We start from the raw sequence: 21,107 nt of genomic DNA, 5'->3' as shown, positions 1-21,107 counted from the left end.
GACGAAACATTTCAACTTCTCGCATGAATTCACTCTCGATGGCACGACATGCCCTTGCGTTACCGTCCGCTGCAGCGTTCTTATGTGCCAAATGAAGTTTTATTATCTGAAGAGCCCCGTCCAAAAATGGACCAGGATTGTGGAGAGCGTTTGAGAGGAGAAAAGAGGACCCTCGCAACATGTCGCCCCACCTAATTTTGTCCCGTTCTCTCCAAAAATACATTTAAAAAAAGAAAAAAAAAAAGATTATTGCACCATGATTATCAGGGGTGCTCAATTATAATTGTAGGCAAAGCAAAAAGAAGAGGATGCAGTCCACCAAAGAAATTGATTTTTTTCTTCTTCTTTGCTTCCACTCCCCCACAGCACCGCAGCCTCAACCAACATGATCACGCGTACTCAGCAATTCCCCAAGGCTGAATGTATTCCACCCCCCCCCCCCCCCCCACACACACACACACACAAACAAACAAACAAAAAACAAAAAGAAAAAAAAGAGAAAAAACAAAAACAAAGGAAAAGTGATTGAGCTGAGAGGGGGGACTTCCTTTTTTTTTCTTGTGTGTGTGTTTCTTTTTTTCCTTGTGCCCATCTGTCGACGTCGCTATCAGAGTCACGAGGGATGGGAAGAAATGCCGGGGAACATAATACCGAAGAAATTATTTAATTATTATTATTGTTTTTCTTTTTTTTCTTGTAGGCATTGACGTTGTGCTTTTCTGTAAACCCCTTTTCCCTCATTTTTTTTATTTCTATTTATTTCATTCCTCTTCTGTCATTTCCCAGCGTCATCCTGTTTTTTTTTTTTTTTTTTTTCTGGGCTTCATCCCTTGTCGTCTGTCTGTTTGTATGAGTGCGTACACCCCACGCTGAGTATTTATACAACTTGAAAAATAAATGTGCGCAACGCGGAACGGATTAAACGATGGAAGCGGACGTACACGCAACGAGCACCCGCTTTACAGGTGTGTGTGTGTGTGTGGGCGCATTGATGCTTAACGACCCCCCAATTGTTTCCGTCGTGGTTGCTCGCACCCCAACCCCAACCCACATGCACGCGATGAGGGGCAAAGCAGGGAAGGGGGCATTGGCTCCAAACATTTTCGTTTTTTTTTTTGTTTTGGTGCAAGCGAGTGTCGGAGTGTACGACTCGGAGCGAACGCCCCCTCTTTGGAAGAAATCACCAAAAACAAAAACAAAATTAGAAGAAAAGAAAAGAAAAGAGGATGCGATCGAAGCAAAAAGGAGTAAAATTTGATAAGAATTGGAAAGAAAGGCGGGGGGAGGAGGAAATTCCATCGGGAACAGACTTGCGGCGAGGGGAAAAAACACACCAAAAAATGGGCTCATAGACGCCTAACGTTTAGAGATTTCTTTGTATGAAATTTCGTTTTTGCTTTTCTCGTCACAGGACTTCTGTGCGTGTAAGCAACCCAAATTCTTTTTTTTTTTTTTTAAATAAATGGTTTGCGAGAGGAGGAATAGTCTTTTTTTTTTTCTACTTGTCCGGTAAAAAACAAAACAAACAAACAAGAAACCCCCCCAATAACACACACACACACACACACTCTTCTGTCTTACTTATTGTAAAGAAGAATTGTCACAAGTCGCGGATCCTGAAGACTCAACCCACTGAAACTCACTCTTTCTCTCTCCCTCCGCTTCGTATGGGAGGCGGGTTGAAAGGCAAATTCGGCAGCTGTCTTTTTGGTTAGTACTTATTTTTCATGGGAGATGCGGTCTCATTTTGTATCTGCTTTGGTGAATGGTTCTATTGCAATATATATTTGTGCTCGCAAAGAAGATGCGAAGGAAAACTCTATATCTTTTTTAAAACTCTTCCCAGGTTTATTGTTTGCTATTGTTACTGTTATTTTTACCTCTCTCCCCCGTTTGCTTATTATTATTATTATTGCTGTTGGTTGGCTCTCTGCTGAAGGGTGCAGTTGGGCCTTCTACTTTTTTCCAACCCGTTTTCTCTGTGTTTACACGAACAGGTTGGCGTGTATGCCACGGTCACGTCGGCGTGGCATCCGGAGAGGCCACAGCAGCCACAAGGAGTGGGGAGAGGAGAGGAGAGAATGAGCCTCCCTGTCTGTGTGGGAGTGTGTGTGTTTATAAATAGAAAGGGGTGCTGCGAGAGGGGAGGGGAGGGGAGGAAGGAAGAGACAAGAGACCAGGTAAAAAAAAAAGGATGGTGCCGTCAGTAGCGCGTCACGCCATCATGAAGAGGAAAAGAACGAAAGACAATATGCGTTCTTCGTTTTTTTTTTTTTTTTTTTTCAACTATCACCAAGTAAGGCACACGCTACCTGCACTTCCTTGACATTTTTTTTTTACTTGTGTGTTTTCCGCCTCCCCCTTTTTTTTTTGTTGGTTAGTCATTCCCCTTCTTCTTTGTTTGCTTCTCTCTTCGTGTGCATTTTTGTGATTCACTGTGTTCTTCCTCCCCTTGTTTTGATCATATCGGAGGAAAAGATGATTATTTTGTGCGACTTCCCTCCCTCACCCCCCTAGTGCTTCTTTTTTGTTTCTGTTTTTGCTTCAATGTGTGTCCGTGCCGCAAGAGTGGCGACTCCTGCCTCCTCTTTTCCCGTTTTTTTTCACCCATTTGCGCTTATTGGGGTCTGTGCAGCGCTGGGGCACCACGGGCACTGGGCATCGCAGAGGATGGAGTGCGAGGGAGGGGGAGGACACTGCTGCACAGTGATTGCAAAAGCCTCTTTCCACAAACAATTTTTTTCCTTTTTGCATGGACTTCATTCTTTTCTTCTCCCTTTTTTTTTTTTCTTTTTCTTTGACTGTGTCTTTGTGTGTGTCTAGGTGGTCTTGAGGTTGCTGTTATTGACTGTCACGTGTAGGTATCGTATTATTTCCTCGTGTTTTGCGCGCCTCCTTCTGGTCATGTCTGCGCAAACAAACTACTACGCCATGAGGCCTGCATTTGAGCTGCAGCTGAACACACCGCTTCTGGAAGGACTGGCGACGATTGGCCGCTTTGATGGAAGGACTCCATCGCTTGTTTGTGCCACGACCACGCAGCAGCTCGTTATTCACACAAGTAAGAGTCATGAAACGGTGGCTCAAAAGGGTGGAAGCGCGGCGCTAAACTCGGCGTCTTCCTTGCGCACATTGAGCTTTGGTAAAACGCCAACAGCGTTGACGGTGGGCCGTGTGCAGGATGCGGGTAACAGGAAAGGTGTTGATGCCCTTTATTTTGGTTCGGCCACGTCATTGCTTGCCTACGATGTAGAGAGGAATAGCGAGTACTTTTATAAAAACATGGAGGATGGGGTACATGCGATGACGTGGGGGGTTGTGAACACCGTGAAGGAGTCTACCGGCAACGGCAATCCGATACCATTAGTCATAGTGGGGGGGATTTGCACAATCAATGGATTTGACGAGAGTGGAACTGAGATGCTGTGGACGGTGACGGGCGACCAGGTCTCGGCACTAGCGCTTATGCCGTGGGGCGCAAGCAATAACCGCGGTGAAAGCAGTATTATTTCTCCAGCTATCAATCCGAGTGATGCTCCCCTATCGTTAGTAGCGGCCTCGGAGGACTTTGAGTTGCGTGTGTTCGACGGGGAGGAGACTATTGCCAGTATTGTGGAAGTAGAGAAGGTGAACCAGCTTGTATACAGCGGCATTCCGGGTCGTTTTGCATACTTATCCGCCAATGGCACCGTTGGCGTGTACGACCGGACCGAACGTGTTTGGCGTGCCAAAGGGAAACACCGACCTGTTTCCGCTGCCTTCTGTGATGTGGACTTTGACGGCGTGCCAGAGCTTATCGTGGGGTGGAGCAACGGGCGGTTGGAGGTTCGTGGCGATGATGCGGAAAAGCGAGGCGTACTGTTCAAAGATACGTACGCGGCCCCAGTAAGCGCCGTGCTTGCGTACGACTACAGGCAGAATGGACAGCCACTTCCTGTTATCTGCACGGTCGACGGAACAGTACGTGGCCTGCAGCTGGCGAACGTCAAGGAAGGGGAGGAGAGGCAATCGGTAATGCGAAGTCAGGGGGCATTTAGGCTGGACACCCTGCTGCGGGAGAAGCAGGCGTTGGCAGCCGAACTTGCCATTGTGGAAGAACAGCTAGCTAGACAGCGCAGTGGTGACACGGATGTGACGTTGCCGCAATTGGGTACGGTGGTCCGTCATAATTTACTTCCAAACCCAAAGACCGGGCAGCTGGACATTGTCTTTGTGGTGCAAAACGGCCATCTTGACACCATCATTCAGGGCTGTATTCTCCACAGCGAGACCTTGTTTCCCGGCAAGGAATACGCCTTTTTTACGGTCGCAGATCCCTCAACGACTCTCGTTTGTCCCGTTAATATTGAACGGTGTGTCGAGGCGCGTGTGACGGCTTCTGTTATGGTTGGTGCTACGAACGCCGAAAATTATCAACTTTACGAACTCTCCTTAGATATTCCCAAGTTTGTCATGTATCAACATTGGGAAAGGGACCAGGCGGTGCCATTCAAAGAACCGGCGGGTTATGTAACACTTCACTTACCGAAGGAATTTTATTTCCCACATTTGGGAGCATGGCTGGAGGAGACTTTTTCTCTTTCAAGTACCCCTGCAATGAGTGGCGATTTTTGTCTGGCATTTCTGGATATGCGGAATGGTCATAGATTGGTGATCCAGGGAAAAGCGGAAATTCGCGAGCTACAGATCTACGGGGAAACAATGGAAATATGTGGGGACGTGGTGGAAAGCCTGGGGGTGGCGGGGGTGGATGAAGCCACGGCGGTCTGTCATTTCCCTGCCGAGTTCCAGGAGCTTCAGGCAGCTATTCATTCCGTGGAGGCATTCAATGCGGTCCGTCTGAAGTTGACCAGCAGCATGGCAGATGCCGCTGCAGGTGTGAAGCCGCTCCTCACCCGTGCAGAGGACTCTCGGCTGATGTCGGACATCACCAACATGCGGCGGTTGTACGCACAGCTCTACGATCTCAATAAGGAGCTGATCGCTGAGAACATGAAGCGGTGCAACAACTACGGCGAGCTGAAAGCAGCTCTGAAACAACTCAACGCGTACATCATGAGGGCAGGGAGACTACGAATTGGGCAGGCCAAGACCCGACTCATTTCAGATTGTCGCGACGCCGTGAAATTCGGGGACACCCGATCGCTCTTCAGTCTCATACGCACCGGCCAGAAATGATTCCGTGTCGATATTCCCTTATTCGTGATGACCTTTTCCCACTTTTCAGTTTTAATTTTAATTTTGTTTTTATTATGATTATTATTTTGGCGGTATTATTTCTCACTCTTTCCTTTACCCGTCTTGTTGTTTCTCTGTTGCTCGCGCGGTGTCAGTGAGGGGAAGGAGACGAGGGGAGGACTGAAGAGAGAGAGGATACAAAAAACAAAAGCAATTGCAAAAACGGAAGTTGGGGAGGGCACGCAGGCATCGGAAACAGACAAGCAAGGCGCAGAGAACGGCTGGGCAGATGCTTCGTCGCTTTACGAGAAACATCTGCCGATGCAGCGCTGCTCCAGCGCGCTTCAATACTACGCCTTCTGCTGCTGCTGCTGCTGCTGCTGCAGGAACCGCAAAGGCGGGTGCAGGATCCCGGACGGAATACTCGGAGGCGAAGGGGCCAGTTGAAGTGCCAGTGCTTGACCAGCTCGTGGGCTACTACGTCAATATCCAGTCACGCAAGATGTACTACAAGGACTTTCTTCGCATTGAGCACCAGGCGGTGCGATGGGCCTTTGCCGATATACGGAAGAACAGCGAGGCTCTCGCCCACGGGCTTCTGCAGACTGGTCTTCGTCCTGGCCAGCGCGTATTGGCCATTCAGCCGAGCAACTGCGAGACGTTTGTTTTGCAGTTGGCCTGCGCGAAGGTGGGGGCCTTGCTGGCGGTGGTGCCTCACCAGAACATAAGCGCTGACAAGCTTCGTTTCTATCTGAACGAGTTCCAGCCCAATCACTTCGTTGCCCGCGAGTGGATAGTTGTACCCGAAGTGAAGCAGGGAGTCTTGGTGGAGCGCAACATGCACTTTTGGGACATGATCTACAACGTTATTCCCGAGTTAGGCCTCTCTTACCCGGGGCAGAAGTTCCAGTGGGTGCACTCGCAGGAGTTTTTTTTCCTGAAGAAGGTCGTCATCACGGATCACAACATGAACCTACTCGGTGTGACACCAATGCGCAAGATGCTCGTGTGGGGTCCTTTTTCGTACTATGAGCAGCGCCTTCGCCGCCTCTCTGCTCTCTTGCACCCAGATGACCCGATTTTGGCCTTGGAGGATTTTAATCCGGCGGTGGAGGACAAGTTACACATTACGTTTTCTCACCGGAATTGCATCAATGCCGGGTTTCTTTTTGCGCAACTCATGCAGCTCAAGGCGGAGACACGATTTGGTGTGATGCCAAATCACCACACAAATCCAGTGGGCTCCATCATTGCCCCGTACGCAGCGTTGACATCAGGGGCTGTTCTTGTACATATCCACAGTGATATGTTTACTGACGACCATGCCATTAACGGTATTGAAAAACTTTGTGTTGAGGAGGTTCAGGGTATCCTTGGGAAGAAGGCAGATTTTGACCTTTTGCTTTGCCATACGGGCAATTTTGACGCTGACCAATACGAGCATTTGAAGTGGGTAGCGCTGTTTGAAGATGCCAGTGATCCTTTTGTGAGCGATGAATACCTCCAAAAACTAGCAAAGGAACTTAGTCTCGAGGACGTGTTTGTGTTTCGAGGTCCACTGGAGAGCGCCTATATGCTCACATGGCGTTCACTGAAGCGAGGGCAACGCGGGATGGTTCCGCATGCGGAGGCGAAAGTTGTGGGAGACCGCGGCACGGCTGATGCAACGATTCTTTCTGCCAATACGCGAGGGAACTTGAAGCTCAAGGGACCGCATATTTCTCCAGGATATTACAATAATGCAGGTCTCTTAACGGAGCTAGTGGACGAGCGGGGGTTCTGCAACACCAGTCGTGAGGCGATCATGGACGAGAAGGGCAATCTAACCCTGCAGCGGACCCAGATCTACTAGGAAAGCTTATAATGGGAAGCATCTGCTTGTATGTGCGGAGTAGAAGGGAAAGGGAGGGAGGGAGGGGGGGATTATGGGCGGGGTAAAACGACAAAAAACTGGGTTGTTTACAAGGCCTCAGGAAATTTATTTTGTTGTAGGGAACATTGCATTTGCGGGCATGGCAATTGCGTTGGGATGTAAACCATCCCTTATCAGCTAAATGAAGGCACAAGAACCATGACGCAACGACCACTTCTCTTCGTCGCTGGGGATGGGGGTTAGGGTAGAGGTATCGTTCTTCGTACACGTCTGTACGCGCTAGAGGTTGGACCGCGGTGTGAGTTTTCGTAATGGCTCTGTGCGTCTATTTACTAAACTGTTACTGACAGGCCCACTGTGGGATCAATAATTTCTCTTTATTCCAAAAGGAAAAGCAGCAGGTAAGAAAAAAGAATATCAGTTTTTCACGAAGTAATATGTACCCAAAAAACCATCCAAGGAAGAAATATGAGGTCCAGACCCGATCTGTGAGTTTATTGATTTATACCTTTTTTTTTTTTTCTTTTTTCCTTCTTTTTTTTGTGTGTTTGTTTCTTCTGTCTTTTCTTTCTTTGCGAGTGCCCAGCCTGGAGAGGGAGAGGTGGAAGCCACTGTCCCTCACGGGAGAAGAAGGTGACTGTACGGTTTCCAGAAGAAGGTGATTAAATGGATAACGCCCAGTTCCTGCCTAGCCATCTGAATGCATTACTCTCCACCCCTCGTCTGCCGACGGGTCTGCAGGCCCCAGAGGTGAGGGATAAACTGCTATCGAAGGTACTTGCATTTTGTCTTTCGGGACGGCCAAGAGACGTGGATGGTTCCATAAGGGACGCAGAAAATCTCTTGCGGAAGTATGAGGGGATGGAGGGGGAGTTGATTTCTATCCTCCATGAGAAGTACGGCCAGCCATCGGAAGAGTTGGTCGAAAAGGCCAAAAAATTATCGAATAAATATCGAAACACATTATTGGGAGAGACGCATGAGGTCCGGTCCCCATCCACTGAGGTTGCAAATATGGGCTTGCATGCGCTCGCCAATGCAGGGCACTCAATTCTCGCACGCATGCAGCGCGAGCGGGAGTTGGAGGATGTGACATGGCGACGAGTTCACGCCGCAGCGAAGGGCATGCTTGTATCGCTTGAGGAGGTTCAACGACGTGTGGCAATGCAGGAGGTTGAGGTGGCTCGACTTACCTCTGAACACTCACGACGATTGCGTGAGTTGGAGGAGGAGGACCGAAACCAGGAGGAGTTGAAGACTAGACTGGCCTCGACTGTGACACAACTGCAGTTAACACTGATGCGTCTTCGTGGAGGCAGACACGGGGGAGATGGCACCGTGGAGGCAATTAGAGATATTGAATACAAGCGACACATTTTGAACACACAGAGACGTGAGGAGGAAGATCTCATTCAATTGTATCGGCGTGTGTTGCGGCAGCACTTAACATCGTACCCTCTCAGTTCTCTTCGCGAGGAAATTGGGCGTGTAGATGCAGAGTTAAGAAAGTTTATGCAGGAGTCACCGCTCTGAGAGGCATGTGTGGAGTAGTGTAGTTGGTAGACGTTATTCCCATTTGTGGCTTATTTACCACGTTCTGCCCTTCAGTTTGGTAGAAGAGGGCGCCACGAACAAGGGTGACTGTCTTTTTTGCTGATAGTCACTCGGAGAGAGAGGCGTATTGCCCCGCCCCCTCCTTTTTTTTTTCTTCTTTTTTCTGTTTGCAAAGATAATCTAGGGAGAAGCAAAGGCAGAAGGTGAGAGGGAGGAAAATATACCCTCAAAGTGATTTCCGCAGATGGCACTAGCGAAGAAAAAGAAGTTGGCGATCCGGCAGCGGAGGGAGCAGCTGAAGGAGCGGGAGAGGCTTGTCCAGAAAAGTCTGCGCTCTGCCGCGGCGGCTGAGGCAGCAGGGGACTTGGTGGAGTACATTCTTCCCGAAGAAGATTACGCGATGGGCACCGCGCCGCCCTCGTCTACCACCGGCACTCCGCACGATGCGGCCGCCACTAGTAACCCCAACGGCGGCAGCGGGAACGGCAACTTTGATGTGGAGGACAAGGACCGTGTGCACTTGCCATCTGTGACTGTGAATGAGCCCACGAAGACGGTGGCGCGAGGGTCACGGCGCCGGCAGAAAATTCCTTGGGAGTCGCTGAGGCTTTTTATTGCCGAGCGGCACGGACCGGAGGTGAGCGCCCTCGTCACCGAACATGACGGCAACGCAGAGGACCCTTACTTCACGGTGTTCCTCAAGTCCGTACGTCGCACCGTTCCCGTGCCGCGGCACTGGAACCAGCTGCGTGCCTTCTTGGTGAATCAGGCAGACCGTGAGCGTGCGACGGACCTTGTACCGCCTGAAATTGCCGCGCTCGGTGTGGAGCGAATCCGTGCGACGAGGGACAAGAAGGCCAATCCTGACCAGGTGGCCTTCGTGACGTGCTTTATTTCGGGAACACCACTAAGGCGGAAGCAATTTTATGTGAATCTCAGCCGGTTCGGGGATATTTACTACGAGGGGAAGTGGATTCCAAAGAATCACCATGAGCCTGGGCATCTCTCTCAACGCCTTCGCGCAGCATTGGGCATGGGTCCACACTCTCCTCCCCCGTGGCTGTATGGCATGCAGGCGATGCGTCGTCTGCCTCCAGCGTATCCCACAATTAAGGTCCCCGGCCTCAACGCGCCCATCCCACCCGGCGCACAGTGGGGCAACGGCGAGGGCCAGTGGGGACAACCGCCACGGAATGAGAAGAATACATTTCTTTTCCCTGGGGTCATGGAAGAAGTGGCCGCAGAGGAGACGCCACCAGTGTACTGGGGCACGGTTCCACCGTTGCTCACGAGCGAAACGACCTTGCAGCAGGGAAGTGTGGCGTCGCCGCCACCGACGACGACAACAACAGCAACTGCTGCAAAAAAACCAGCGGCGACGACAAAATTGACCATTACTCCCGTGCCGTTTCATCCACAGGCCTACACACCCGTCACCGCGGCTCGATACGTGGCGTCAGCTCCGCAGGAGTATGTTCGTGTGCAGGATAACACGGCGGGTGCAACTGTCGCTTTGGGATCAATATTGGTGCCCAAAACCGCAGCCTTGTCATCTTCAGTGCCGCCTGCAGCACCATCAAAAGAGCCGCCCGAGAAGCGTACAATGCCCACGCGCCCCCCTACAAAGTTCTAAATCCTGTATTTGGACGTGGGACCTTAATATATTATATATATATATATATATATGGATATTTGTAGGCGAACAAAGAGAGAAGAGGGAAAAATGGAATTACAAAGCCAAAGAAAGCGAAAGGGGGCAGGGGCGACATCATTTTTTCCTTTTTTCTTTCTCTGTTTATGCGCTCCCATTAATTGAAGCGCGGTGGTGTGACATTTACGTGAGTTGGGACGAGCTCAAGGTGTTCCGCATGTTTTCTTGCCTTGTACATCCACTCTCGTGCGACGAAAAAAGGAAAAAGAGCGCACAAATCAAATAGCCAGCAGGACAGCACAATACATACACATATTTGGGTAATACTCTACTGAGCGGCATGCAAATTTTTCTTTGAGGTCTTGACTTCTGTTTTTCTTGTGCATCTTTTCATTTCTTAATAAAAATTTCCTCTTTTTCTTCTTGGCTGTTTGGTTTCATTACTGCGTTTGGGATTGCGGACTGGGGGGGCGAAGAAGGGGCGCGGACACAAGCAGCGCACACACGCACACACACACACACACGGGAAGAAAAAAGAGGGAAGGGGATGGCGAAAAGGCAGAGAGGAGAAAGCACGGATATGTTGGACAAAATTGACCGCTACACCTTCGAGTTGGCGGATCCCAGTGGAAAGGCAGAGTTCGCCGCTTTTGGAAGGATTACGAAGGATTTTTTGCGCGCATTCTCCGAGAACAAACACTACGAGGTGATTCTTGGCGCCTTCCTCCAACAGCTCTTTACGGACCCAGTGATGGTCAGCGAGGAAAACTATAGGCAACTGGAGAACGGATTGGTTGAGCGGGTCAATGAAATTCTTGCTGAGGAGCGTGCGCACGACAAGGAGCGCGTGCTAAAAGGCCGCAAACCGGTGTTTGATCTGGCTGAGGACGAGGAGGAGGAAGAGGAGGACGGGGAGCCCGCCCTCACCGAGGAGGAACTGCGGCAACAGGAGGCGGAGCGTCTGGAGAAGGAGCGGCTGGAAGAGGAACGCATGGCCGCACGTGAAGAGGAGCGTCGACGAAACGAGGAGGCTCTTCGCGCTCGTGCCCGCCAGGTGGACGCGAAGGCAATGGAGAAGGTTCTTCAGGGTGCGACGCTGCTGAACCCTGGGAGCCAGAAGGCAAAGGGTGGAGGCAAACAACAGCAGCAGCAGCAGCAGACAACTCCGGAGGAATTGCGGGAGATGGAGTCTCAAGTGGCACACATCATGAAGGAGAAGGAGCGTCTGCAGACCGTGCTGCACACAAGCGAGGAAGAATTGCCCGCCAGGCTGGAGGATGCAAAGAAAGAGCTCGAGGCGGTGCTCTCCAAGCTGAGTACTCAGGGCGGGGCCGTTGGGAGTGCTTCGAAGGTGCCTTCCACGCAGCCGAAGCAGATGAACGCTCGCCTCGCCGAGCTGAAGCAGAAGCTCTCGAAGCAAACGATGGATCGGAATCGTCTGGCGCTGCGGTTGAAGGCCCAGCCACACCCGCTCCACGAGGAGATCTTGTCGGTGATGCAGAAGCGCGACGAGGCGGAAATAAAACTTGCCTCCGCTTAACAACTTTTGAAGGAGTCAATGGATTAAAAAGAGAGGAAGAAGAAGGAGAAATGAGGAGGGGTCTTAAGCGGAGGAAGAAGGTGTTATATATTTTTGTTTTTATGCCCCATCATACATTTTTTTATTTTTTATTTTTTGGCCCGGTTCATTCTTTTCCTTTTTTCAACTGCTTTGGCATGATGATATGCTCTCTCTCTTTTTTTCCTTTTTTTTTTTTTTTCAGCCGGAACTGGCGAGCAAACAGTAGGCAGAGGGACTCACAGCGGCCCCACCGCTTTACATTTATCTGCTCATTTGTAGAAAGGCGGGATATACGCATAGATATTTGTATTAAACGGCATATAGCGTCGACTGCAATAAAAGAGCGAGAGAGAGAGAGCGAGAGAGACGTTGTTATTCTTCTTTCAAGTTATACGCGAGCCAATCATGTCAGCGGGCAGCGTATTTTCAACCGTCTTCTTTTTTTTCTTATCGCTTGTGGCAACATTACTGATATTCCGGTACTACACAAAGATATCTGCGAAGGATATGCCGGTGCTTTGCCGTGTGTTTATTATTATTGCCCTCTTTTCCTCCATTTTACCGTTTCCGCTACTTGTAGTGGATATAAACGCGGCCATTGACGCAAAAGCGGACCCCAGTATGCCAAAGGAGACGTGGCTGATTGGTGTTTGGTACGCCATTGTGTCGGCAACGTACATTATGGGCTGGGCGGTGCTTCCTGTCTCGCAGTCGTACACAGAAGTGGGAGATTTTGCCCCGACGCGAAAAATCAAGCACGCCATCAGGAACAACCTGAAGCTGTATGCTATATCTTTGATTATTATTGTTGTGCTTTTTGGCTACGTTGTCTTTCTCAAGGGGGCGTACAATTCCATTGCGGATATTCTGAAGCTTGCCATTTCTTTAGCGAATGCCTGGGGTCTTATTTTGCTGGTTCTGTTCATGTCAGCTGGTTTGGTGGGCGTGCCAAAGATGCTTTGGCGAAGCTCGGATGCTGTCAGAATGTTGCGTCGTGCGTACTTCAGGGCTGTTGACATTCAGGAGGATTTAGATATGGCCTCCATGGACTTGGCTGAGGTCAAGGCGGAGCTCATGACGATCCATCCCCTTGTGGCGGAGGAGCACAAGGTGTACTGGACGCACATGATGGAGAAGATTACCAAAGCAGATCGTGAAATACTGCAGCATCATTCTGCAGGTGCACTTGTGAGGCCTGTGACGGGGGAAAACCACACCGATGTTTCCTTGAAGCATTTAGAGGAACTCCACGCACGCGTCAAGTACTCCATCAAAATTGTGCGAAGGATGAATCATCTGTGGGATTCCACTATTCGTGACTGTTTAGCATACGATGAGTTTATACTTGGGGTGAAGTCTACCAATAATCCTTTCAAAAGGTTTTGGTTTCCCGTACGAGGCATGGTCTATCGGGGAGCTGCCTTGTGCACCTCAATCCTCACCCTTCTGGTGCTTTGGAGTGAACTTCTTTTGCCATTTCAGCCATTGACAACGAGGCAGCTTTCTGTCATTGCCCTGGCAATGGGGAGCGAATTTCAACTTGTAGGATCGATGGTGTTCATGTTTTACATGGCATACTGCTCATACTGGGCCATCCTACAACTAAAGGTGTTTGACATTTATGTTATTCTCCCAGGCATCTCGGATAATGCATCGATGTGTTTTGGTGCCACCTTTTTGGCTCGTCTTATTATGCCGTTGGGATTTAACTTTTTGTTGATTGCCGACCTTGTGATGAATGACACCGATGTAATGTATGGCCACGTGTATCGACGCAACATGGACGTCAGCCTGGTTCTTGGTTCATGGCTGAATCAGTTTATTCCGATGTTTATCCCTTTTGTATCTATAATGGTACTCCTGAAGCTCGTGGACCGTTTGCTCATTATTATTGGGGTCGAGGTCCACAACCCGGATGACGTGATGAACGATACGGTGCGTCAGCGAATTGAGGATGGACACCGGCTTGTGACGCACACTCTTGGACAGCCGCTTACGGCTTTAGATCTTGGCAACTTGGGGATTTCTTCAGGGGAAACTGCGTCGGTGAAGAAGGCAAACGACGCTTCCACCGGCCAGACGCGAACACTGGAGCGTGGGGAGCGGTACAAGGAGTATTTGGCAAGAAAAAGGGCCAAGAGCGAGGGAGAGCCTGTTTAAGTTGTGTGCTCTTTTCTTCTTCTTTGTCATTTCTTTTGTCTTTCTCTCTTTTTTTTGTTTGTGTGTGCATCCAGATGCGACCGCTTCCTCTGGTCATGGAATCCCTTTCTTTTTGCATAGACATTTATCCTTCTGTGCGATGGGAGTCGCGGCTCTGCAAGTTTAATTTGCGTCGAGTTTCCCCTCTTACTCCTTCACCATTTCTCTTCTGGATTCGCGTGTTTGTGTGCAGTCTTTTTTTCCATACTTGCATTCTGCGGTCTGTGCTGCATTGCAAAATGATACCGGGTGCCCAGGGGCGAAGAAGAGGAGGATTTTTATTTTTATTTTTGTGTGATTTATACTTCTTGCTTTTCACTTCTTTTTTTTTTTTGTCTGTTCTTCACACAATTAGCACTGTGGGTGAAGCGGGGAAGGTAGGAAAGTGCTGTGTGGGCTGCAGGCGGCGTGATTTCTTGCAGAGTCATGGCGGAATATCTCGTTGACGTGACGCCGCGTATGGCGTATGTCGATCGCCAGGAGTTGTTACGCTCACTATTGTCTGAAAAGGATTTTGTTGCACGGCGGCAGGAGCAACTTGAGAGGAGCACCACAGTGTACGTTGGAAATCTGTCATTTTACACCACGGAAGGGCAGATTTGGGAACACTTTGCTTCATGCGGACATGTGCGGGATGTTGTCATGGGTCTGAACGAAGCGACACGGACGCCATGTGGATTTTGTTTTGTTGTGTTTGAGCAACAGTGTGCTGCGATGTGTGCTGTGAGTGATATGCATGGATCACTGTTGGATGATCGCCGCATTACGGTGTCGTGGGACGTTGGCTGCGACGCGTCGCGGCGATGGGGACGAGGTGCGCATGGCGGACAGGTCGTAGATGTTCTGCGACAAAATCTGGATAGTGGGCGGGGCGGACTGGGGGCATTGCGGTGCGGCGAGCTGCGCATTGGCACTGCTCTGGCAGAAGAGCAGCTTGTGCACTACAATTGGGTGCCGCCCAAACGTGTGCAGAAACACGCTCGAGGCACATAATGAAATCGAATTCCATGAATTCTTTTTCCTCTTTCTCTTTCTCTCTCTCTCTCTCTATACATATATATATATATATATATATATATATATATATATATAATGCGCAGTTTCCACTGATTATGATGAATGCATGTGTGTTTGTGTTTCTATGTGCCATTTGCTTTTCCCTTTTAACCTTTCATTTATTGATTTATTTCTGCATTCACAGCAGGACGTAGGATGGCGTTTTTCTCACTGGTGGTGCTTCTCCTCTCGCTGATGGTCTGGCGGTTTGTCCGGGTTGTGCGAGGAAAACCGTCGTCTATTCACCGCGGAAGGAACGCCCCACTGAACGTGTGTGTCGTGTTGGGCTCTGGTGGACACACCAGTGAAATGATGCGGGCCATTAGAGCCTTGCCGCTGGATGTGTGGCGGGCCAATCGCCCATTTTATGTTGTCTCTGCTACTGACAGTCATTCGGCTGCTCTTGCCGCTGAGTTTGAGAAGGATCAACTTCGACGCTGCTGCCGGCTGATAACGATACCCCGCGCGCGTGAGGTGGGACAGAGTTACTTCCTCTCGATCTTCACGACTCTTCAAGCACTCGGTTCGTCCCTGCTTCTCATCGTTTCAGAGAAGCCTGATGTGCTTTTCGTGAATGGTCCGGGTGTGTGTGTGCCAGTGGTGGGGGCCGCTTTGCTGGTGGCGACGCTTTCTCCCCCGTGGTATTATCGCCGCCCGGGCATCGCATACATGGAGTCGTACACGTGTGTCAGGCACATCTCACTCTCAGGAAGGTTATTGATGCCGTTCTGCGATGTATTTACGGTACAATGGCAGTCACTCTACGATGCATGTCTTGGGAAATGGTGGAGGCGTAATGGATCTCTCTTTTTTGTTGGTGTCTCTCAAGATGTAGATGATATGCCGCTTCCGATGGCGCAGAGGCAAACGACTTCAAACGCCTCTGGGAGCGAACAGGTGGCTCTTGTCACCGTCGGCTCCACTCAGTTTGTTTCGTTGATTAAGGCTATAGATGATGAGGCGGTTTGTCAGGCATTGGCCAGACGAGGTATCACGCGGTTACTGGTTCAAAAAGGAGCATCGGCCTATGAGATGCGGGTACGCAACGCCTATTCCGTCACTGTGGAGGTTTTTTCTTACCGTCCAAAGCTGCATGAGATTATAAAAGACGCAGCGTTGGTCATATCGCATGCAGGGGCCGGGACCATCCTTGAAACCCTGGAGTGCAAGAGGCCCTTAATCATTGTGCCCAACCGCGACCTCATGTCGGACCACCAGCTGGAGCTCGCAGAGGCGTTGGACGCAGCGCGATACCTCTTTTGTGTTCAGGTGGGGAGCATTCGTCAAAAGCTACAGAGCCTCGACTTCAGCACACTCCGCGTGTTCCCTGGGACGAAGTTGGCTGCTTTGCGAGAGGCAATTTTGCCACTTTTGGCGGCGGCCGATTTTACTGCTGACGACGCAGAGGAGTAGAACTAATTATTGAAAAGGAAAAATGGGTTGCTTTCGCTGAGGCTGGCTGGGGGGAGTTGATTTTTGGACGCACTCCTGCTGCAGGAAACGGGGGTGGTGGTGATGGCCAACTCCCTCAGTTTTCTCCTATACATTTGCACGCACATGTACATATATACATATACAGTTTGGAGTCTACGCCGTTTTTCTTGTTTCTGCGCAATTTTTCTTTTTTTCTTTTTTCTTTGCTACGCGTGGGGTGGGGTGGGGCGAAGGGGAAAGTGGAGTAGCAAGATAAAAAAAACTGCAATAAAGTTATTGGCTCTTTGGCGGAGGGGGAAAAGTGGAAGAAGGAAAAGGCGTCGTCCATGGCTGACCGCTCCGTCGTGCGCATCTTTGACCTGATCGATGAGGGCAGACTCGCATCGGCGGAGGGCCTGCTGGATGCAGCACTATCAAAGTATCCCGACAACCACGCGGTGCTGGCGGCAGAGGCGTTGTTGCTGCTAAAGACAGACCAGTTGGATATGGCAAGGGAAAAGGCGGAGGCGCTGAGCGAGCAAAACGTGGTGGACGGGAGGGCTATAAATGCCCTTCTTCATGTTCTGCAGCATTGCTGTAGCTGGGAGGCATTGGCACGCACGTACGAGCGCATAAAAGGCATTCAAAATGAGAGAAATATGATGGAGAACCTGCTGCAGACATATGTGCGCATGGGTTCTTATGACATGGCACAAAAGACAGCATTGCAACTCTATCGTAGATGGGGGGATTCTCGCTACCAGGTATGGGTTGTGCAGGCGAATTTGTGTCAGGTCAAACCCGGGGCCACCGACGATATTCTTCTTAAACTCTCTTCAAAGATGCTTGACACTACAATCTTGACAGCCAATGGTCTCATTACGTCTTCCACGTCGAGGATGTACGTTGAGGTGCTCCATCAACAACATCTATACAATGAAGCTGTGGTGTACCTCTGCAGTGCACGAGGGGCAACAGTAGGGGTCCCAGAGGCCCGACTGGAACTATTGGCGACAACGCTGCACCGTGGCGGCGATTTGGCTAGGGCCAATGCGGTGGCAAAGTACCTCTGGAGCCGTCAACCTGACAATTGGACATTTGTGGATTTGTATTTGAACACACTGTCTGAATGCGATCTCACCGATGTTGTCTTGGAGCTGGATGGCCCCAACGAAGAGAGCCGCATCTTTGTTCAGCTGTCCGAGAGGGATCGCACGTTGACGGATGCACTTTATTTCTGTCACACTTTGCAGTCTCCATCCTCGTCGTCCGGTGCAATGCGACCGTGCCGTGGTCCGTTCATGGCGGAGCTGGAGATTCTTTTGCGCCAGGGTGACGCCGATGCACTGCGACAAAAGACGATTGCCTACGCGAAGCGTTTCTACAATACTGCGTGCTGTTTCTTGGATCTTTCGACATATTTGGACGAAACGTCAGCTACGGCAATCTACACCTGGTCCTGCAGCGAGATGAGTGCTGAGGAGGACGTGTTGCGTTACCACGCACGACGAATTCTTGGGCTGCGTTGTCACGTGGCAATGTGGGGCGCGGCACGGGAGCAGCAGCCGGATTCCACGTCGATGGATGATCTTTTGAGGGCATGCCGCAATGCCTACGAGGAGGCCAAGCCACTTTCTGCACAGCTTGCATGGAGTGAGGAGGGTCTCTTCGATGGATACATCACAGCTGCGCTTAACATCGTCTTGCACGCCTACCATGCGACGCGAGATTTGGGGTGGGTGGAAAAAGGGCTCTTGTTATTTGAGGGAGTGGACCGTAAGCAAAACAATTCGGCCTGGCTCATTTATTCCGTTTGCTTTGCTCACCTCTTGGGTCTTGCAGACGTGGAGGCGTGTCGCCAGCTAGCCTTCAAGAGTGTGCAACACGACACCATGTCTCACATTGGGTATTGGCCGCTCTTAGCAGGGGTTGCTTTGGATGAGGCTTGCCAATGGAACGATCTTGCCTGGGAGCACTATCGTGCACTGAAAAAGGATTGCAGTCTGCTTCGCTCGAAGGTGTTTGCATTTGTTTCGTGGCCAGCCATGAAGGACGTTCAGGAGTTTGAACGGCGACAGACAAATTCCATCGCGAGAGTTGTTTGTGCGGTGCACCGCATAGCTGCTGCGCTGCGGCGATGCCAGACACAGCGCAATGTGTTTGATCTCATGAGATCGGAGGAGCACACGATGGAGGAAGCTTTTGAGGCTCTTTGTACCACGCGGGAGATGGAGCTCACGGACAACACGGACTGGGCCCTGGTGCGGTCCCTGGTGCTGGGAAACATCCATGGGGAGAAGGTGAAGGCACTGACGGACTCGTTGGTTGGCATGCCCACCAGGGAAGAACGCATCACTCACACACGCCAGCTGTTGGGCAGCCTTATGCTACTGCATGACGTTGCGTTGCTGGAGGAGTACCGCGTACAACTGGCAAATGATTCGAAGTTGAAGAAGGCAAAAAAATCTGTTGCTTCGGCCCCAACAAAACCCTCCATGCCGAAATTTTTGTGTGAGGGGCGTTTCGACTCCATGCCGACGCTTCCGATGATAAGCAGCATCGCACCGACCCTGTTGGAGTTTGTGAGGGCGCAGGGGACGTGCGCTGTCATGCCGCACACCACCGCTTTTGATGATGCCCTGCAGTCTGTTGTGGGGTCGCAGCAGCCTTATGACTTTTTGTTTCCGGAGGCGTTTATTTTGACCACTCTTCTGCAGGTTGGTGCGGTGTCAGCGCTGCCTATTCTCGCATGGTCAAAAGATCTCCAGAACGCTCTCACTCAGCTGCATGATTTATGCCCCGAAAAGAGGGCCGCAACCGCTCAAGGATACGCAAAGAAGTTGTTTGAGGCCAAGGCATCACGTGTGAAGGCGTTTTTGAGTGACTTGCTGCGCGACGTTGTTGCCGTAAGTCGTCGGCGGTGATGGTTGTGTTTTTATTTTAAGGAATAAATTTGTATTTTTTCTTCTCTTATTTTGGGGGGCTCCAAAAGGCCGAGTGCGGGCTGATGAACACTGTGGCCTCCTAAATGACCAGTTATTTTATTTTTTTATTTTTTATTTATTGCTTTTATTCCCTTCTACATTCTTTTTTTTATTTTTGATTGAAGTGATTTTTTTACAGTCGTCCGTGCGGTTTTTTAATTACTTTTGTTTTTTAGTTTTATTTTTGTTTGGCAGGTCAATTTTAATTTCTGTATGGAGTTAAATGAAATGCGAGGGCCCGGCGTATACGCAGCTGCACAGGGGGGTGATTCCGCCCCAAAATGGGGGCCCGGCGTATACGCAGCTGCACAGGGGGGTGATTCCGCCCCAAAATGGGGGCCCGGCGTATACGCAGCTGCACAGGGGGGTGATTCCGCCCAAAAATGGGGACCCGGCGTATACATGCCGAATTCAGCGCATCTTGCCATGGTGCCACCTCCACCCGTGCGGGATTGGAGGTACGGCCTCTGCCACTGTTGCGCGGACTGCTCGCCGTGCTTGGAGTCCTGGTGCTGTTACTACTGCCAGCTTTCTCGACAGTACAATGTGTACTGCGACAACGGCAAACCGGAAATAAATTGGCTGGTGGCCCTTGGCTCATTGCTTGGGGATTATTGTTGCTTCGGTCTTGTTTCCACCGTGCTGCAGTTCCTGGTTCGCAACAAACTTCGCCGCGATTTCAACATCCAAGGATCGGATTGCGGTGACGGCTGCGTCGTTGTTTGCTGCTCTCACTGCGGGCTGCAACAGGTGTTGATGGAGTTGACGGAGCTGGGCAGGTTCCCCGGTGCGTGCTGCTACGATGCCCCTCCCCCTGTTGTACCGATGCAATGAGTGTCCGCAGTTGTTCCATGCCGTCCAACGGAGTGGGGCGAAATGACTTTGCTACTCTGCGAAAATAAAATAAAAAAAAAAAAATCCAAAAAAGAAAAAAAGAAACAAAAAAAAGGAAAAAGGAAAAAGGAAGGATTGGATTTCTTTCAATGTTTTCCCTTGGGCTCTTTTTTACTCTTCCATTTTTTTCTGCTTTTTTTTTTCTTCTTCTTCTTCTTCTTCTTCTTGTTTTTGTTTTTTCCCAAATATCATTTTTTTTCTTTTTTTTTTTGTTTTGCCTGAATGAATGAATGCCCCTTTTTTTTGCCTTTTTTTTTTTTTTCCCGCTCTATCTATCTATCTATTTGTATAAATATATAAATATATGATTGGAGCCATAAGGCCTCGGTGTATGCGGACAGGTTAGAGCCTCCGTTGAAAAGGATGCGGGTCAAGACTGGGATTAACTGCAAGAAAGAGAGAGAGTGTGTGTGTGTTTGTGTTTGTGTGAGAAAGAGCGAAGGTGAGAAAGAGCGAGTTGTTTAAATATGCACACAGAAATAAATATATAAATATATATTTCTTTTGGGATTTATGGATAAAATTTCTTTTTGTTTTGTTTGGCTTCAGGATCCCGTTTTTAAAGAAAGCGCAAAATACGTGTTTCGTTTCCCCCCTCCCTCTTTTTTTTTTTTCTCCCACTTCTTGCCCCCCACCCACGAGGAGGATGGCCGCATTCCACGCGGAAGAGTCTGGCGGTGGGGGGGGGGGGGGGGCTTTTTTTTTTTTTTTTAGGGGGGGGCAATTTTGGGGGTCCCCCCGAAA

The 21,107-nt window shown here is 50.0% G+C and overlaps 10 protein-coding genes across 10 annotated transcripts, besides 37 other annotated features; all 10 read left to right on the top strand.

Annotated features, from left to right (window-relative positions):
- Positions 1-1,181: a sequence feature (areas merged during assembly that could not be assigned to a particular haplotype. This can correspond to areas where the two haplotypes were merged or to regions with more than two copies in the genome that were merged during assembly.).
- Positions 468-515: a sequence feature (A-rich).
- Positions 657-693: a sequence feature (AT_rich).
- Positions 797-816: a microsatellite.
- Positions 1,182-1,646: a sequence feature (areas merged during assembly that could not be assigned to a particular haplotype. This can correspond to areas where the two haplotypes were merged or to regions with more than two copies in the genome that were merged during assembly.).
- Positions 1,442-1,464: a sequence feature (AT_rich).
- Positions 1,549-1,568: a microsatellite.
- Positions 1,647-1,826: a sequence feature (areas merged during assembly that could not be assigned to a particular haplotype. This can correspond to areas where the two haplotypes were merged or to regions with more than two copies in the genome that were merged during assembly.).
- Positions 1,827-3,789: a sequence feature (areas merged during assembly that could not be assigned to a particular haplotype. This can correspond to areas where the two haplotypes were merged or to regions with more than two copies in the genome that were merged during assembly.).
- Positions 2,264-2,283: a microsatellite.
- Positions 2,763-2,799: a sequence feature (T-rich).
- Positions 2,905-5,178, top strand: Tc00.1047053504071.20 (hypothetical protein, conserved; the record flags this gene model as incomplete). Its single annotated transcript, XM_805109.1, has 1 exon — positions 2,905-5,178. One exon carries the CDS (start codon positions 2,905-2,907, stop codon positions 5,176-5,178), a length of 2,274 nt encoding a protein of 757 aa, XP_810202.1.
- Positions 3,790-4,550: a sequence feature (areas merged during assembly that could not be assigned to a particular haplotype. This can correspond to areas where the two haplotypes were merged or to regions with more than two copies in the genome that were merged during assembly.).
- Positions 4,551-5,556: a sequence feature (areas merged during assembly that could not be assigned to a particular haplotype. This can correspond to areas where the two haplotypes were merged or to regions with more than two copies in the genome that were merged during assembly.).
- Positions 5,221-5,266: a sequence feature (T-rich).
- Positions 5,468-7,030, top strand: Tc00.1047053504071.30 (hypothetical protein, conserved; the record flags this gene model as incomplete). The annotated part of the gene is made up of 1 exon (XM_805110.1): positions 5,468-7,030. The coding sequence occupies one exon, from the start codon at positions 5,468-5,470 to the stop codon at positions 7,028-7,030; it is 1,563 nt and encodes a 520-aa protein (XP_810203.1).
- Positions 5,538-5,562: a microsatellite.
- Positions 5,557-5,609: a sequence feature (areas merged during assembly that could not be assigned to a particular haplotype. This can correspond to areas where the two haplotypes were merged or to regions with more than two copies in the genome that were merged during assembly.).
- Positions 5,610-12,810: a sequence feature (areas merged during assembly that could not be assigned to a particular haplotype. This can correspond to areas where the two haplotypes were merged or to regions with more than two copies in the genome that were merged during assembly.).
- Positions 7,561-7,625: a sequence feature (T-rich).
- Positions 7,718-8,584, top strand: Tc00.1047053504071.40 (uncharacterized protein; the record flags this gene model as incomplete). Its single annotated transcript, XM_805111.1, has 1 exon — positions 7,718-8,584. The coding sequence occupies one exon, from the start codon at positions 7,718-7,720 to the stop codon at positions 8,582-8,584; it is 867 nt and encodes a 288-aa protein (XP_810204.1).
- Positions 8,850-10,238, top strand: Tc00.1047053504071.50 (spliceosome-associated protein, putative; the record flags this gene model as incomplete). Its single annotated transcript, XM_805112.1, has 1 exon — positions 8,850-10,238. One exon carries the CDS (start codon positions 8,850-8,852, stop codon positions 10,236-10,238), a length of 1,389 nt encoding a protein of 462 aa, XP_810205.1.
- Positions 10,265-10,291: a microsatellite.
- Positions 10,756-10,780: a microsatellite.
- Tc00.1047053504071.60 (hypothetical protein, conserved) lies at positions 10,804-11,796 on the top strand (the record flags this gene model as incomplete). Its single annotated transcript, XM_805113.1, has 1 exon — positions 10,804-11,796. One exon carries the CDS (start codon positions 10,804-10,806, stop codon positions 11,794-11,796), a length of 993 nt encoding a protein of 330 aa, XP_810206.1.
- Positions 11,140-11,172: a microsatellite.
- Positions 11,912-11,933: a sequence feature (AT_rich).
- Positions 12,223-13,977, top strand: Tc00.1047053504071.70 (hypothetical protein, conserved; the record flags this gene model as incomplete). The annotated part of the gene is made up of 1 exon (XM_805114.1): positions 12,223-13,977. The coding sequence occupies one exon, from the start codon at positions 12,223-12,225 to the stop codon at positions 13,975-13,977; it is 1,755 nt and encodes a 584-aa protein (XP_810207.1).
- Positions 12,811-12,985: a sequence feature (areas merged during assembly that could not be assigned to a particular haplotype. This can correspond to areas where the two haplotypes were merged or to regions with more than two copies in the genome that were merged during assembly.).
- Positions 12,986-13,912: a sequence feature (areas merged during assembly that could not be assigned to a particular haplotype. This can correspond to areas where the two haplotypes were merged or to regions with more than two copies in the genome that were merged during assembly.).
- Positions 13,913-14,080: a sequence feature (areas merged during assembly that could not be assigned to a particular haplotype. This can correspond to areas where the two haplotypes were merged or to regions with more than two copies in the genome that were merged during assembly.).
- Positions 13,987-14,033: a sequence feature (T-rich).
- Positions 14,081-17,301: a sequence feature (areas merged during assembly that could not be assigned to a particular haplotype. This can correspond to areas where the two haplotypes were merged or to regions with more than two copies in the genome that were merged during assembly.).
- Positions 14,443-15,009, top strand: Tc00.1047053504071.80 (nuclear cap binding protein, putative; the record flags this gene model as incomplete). Its single annotated transcript, XM_805115.1, has 1 exon — positions 14,443-15,009. The coding sequence occupies one exon, from the start codon at positions 14,443-14,445 to the stop codon at positions 15,007-15,009; it is 567 nt and encodes a 188-aa protein (XP_810208.1).
- Positions 15,038-15,064: a microsatellite.
- Positions 15,065-15,108: a microsatellite.
- On the top strand, positions 15,229-16,485 carry Tc00.1047053504071.90 (glycosyltransferase family 28 protein, putative; the record flags this gene model as incomplete). The annotated part of the gene is made up of 1 exon (XM_805116.1): positions 15,229-16,485. One exon carries the CDS (start codon positions 15,229-15,231, stop codon positions 16,483-16,485), a length of 1,257 nt encoding a protein of 418 aa, XP_810209.1.
- On the top strand, positions 16,833-19,409 carry Tc00.1047053504071.100 (hypothetical protein, conserved; the record flags this gene model as incomplete). Its single annotated transcript, XM_805117.1, has 1 exon — positions 16,833-19,409. The coding sequence occupies one exon, from the start codon at positions 16,833-16,835 to the stop codon at positions 19,407-19,409; it is 2,577 nt and encodes an 858-aa protein (XP_810210.1).
- Positions 17,302-17,408: a sequence feature (haploid, non-Esmeraldo-like haplotype).
- Positions 17,409-19,025: a sequence feature (haploid, Esmeraldo-like haplotype).
- Positions 19,026-20,625: a sequence feature (haploid, non-Esmeraldo-like haplotype).
- Positions 19,522-19,659: a sequence feature (T-rich).
- On the top strand, positions 19,683-20,303 carry Tc00.1047053504071.110 (ama1 protein, putative; the record flags this gene model as incomplete). Its single annotated transcript, XM_805118.1, has 1 exon — positions 19,683-20,303. The coding sequence occupies one exon, from the start codon at positions 19,683-19,685 to the stop codon at positions 20,301-20,303; it is 621 nt and encodes a 206-aa protein (XP_810211.1).
- Positions 20,365-20,431: a microsatellite.
- Positions 20,488-20,530: a microsatellite.
- Positions 20,626-21,107: a sequence feature (areas merged during assembly that could not be assigned to a particular haplotype. This can correspond to areas where the two haplotypes were merged or to regions with more than two copies in the genome that were merged during assembly.).
- Positions 20,841-20,864: a sequence feature (AT_rich).

The sequence above is a fragment of the Trypanosoma cruzi genome, genomic scaffold (assembly GCF_000209065.1).
Source record: "Trypanosoma cruzi strain CL Brener 1047053517131 genomic scaffold, whole genome shotgun sequence".
Classification (NCBI taxonomy): domain Eukaryota; phylum Euglenozoa; class Kinetoplastea; order Trypanosomatida; family Trypanosomatidae; genus Trypanosoma; species Trypanosoma cruzi.
This window is presented reverse-complemented; position numbering and strand designations above follow the sequence as displayed.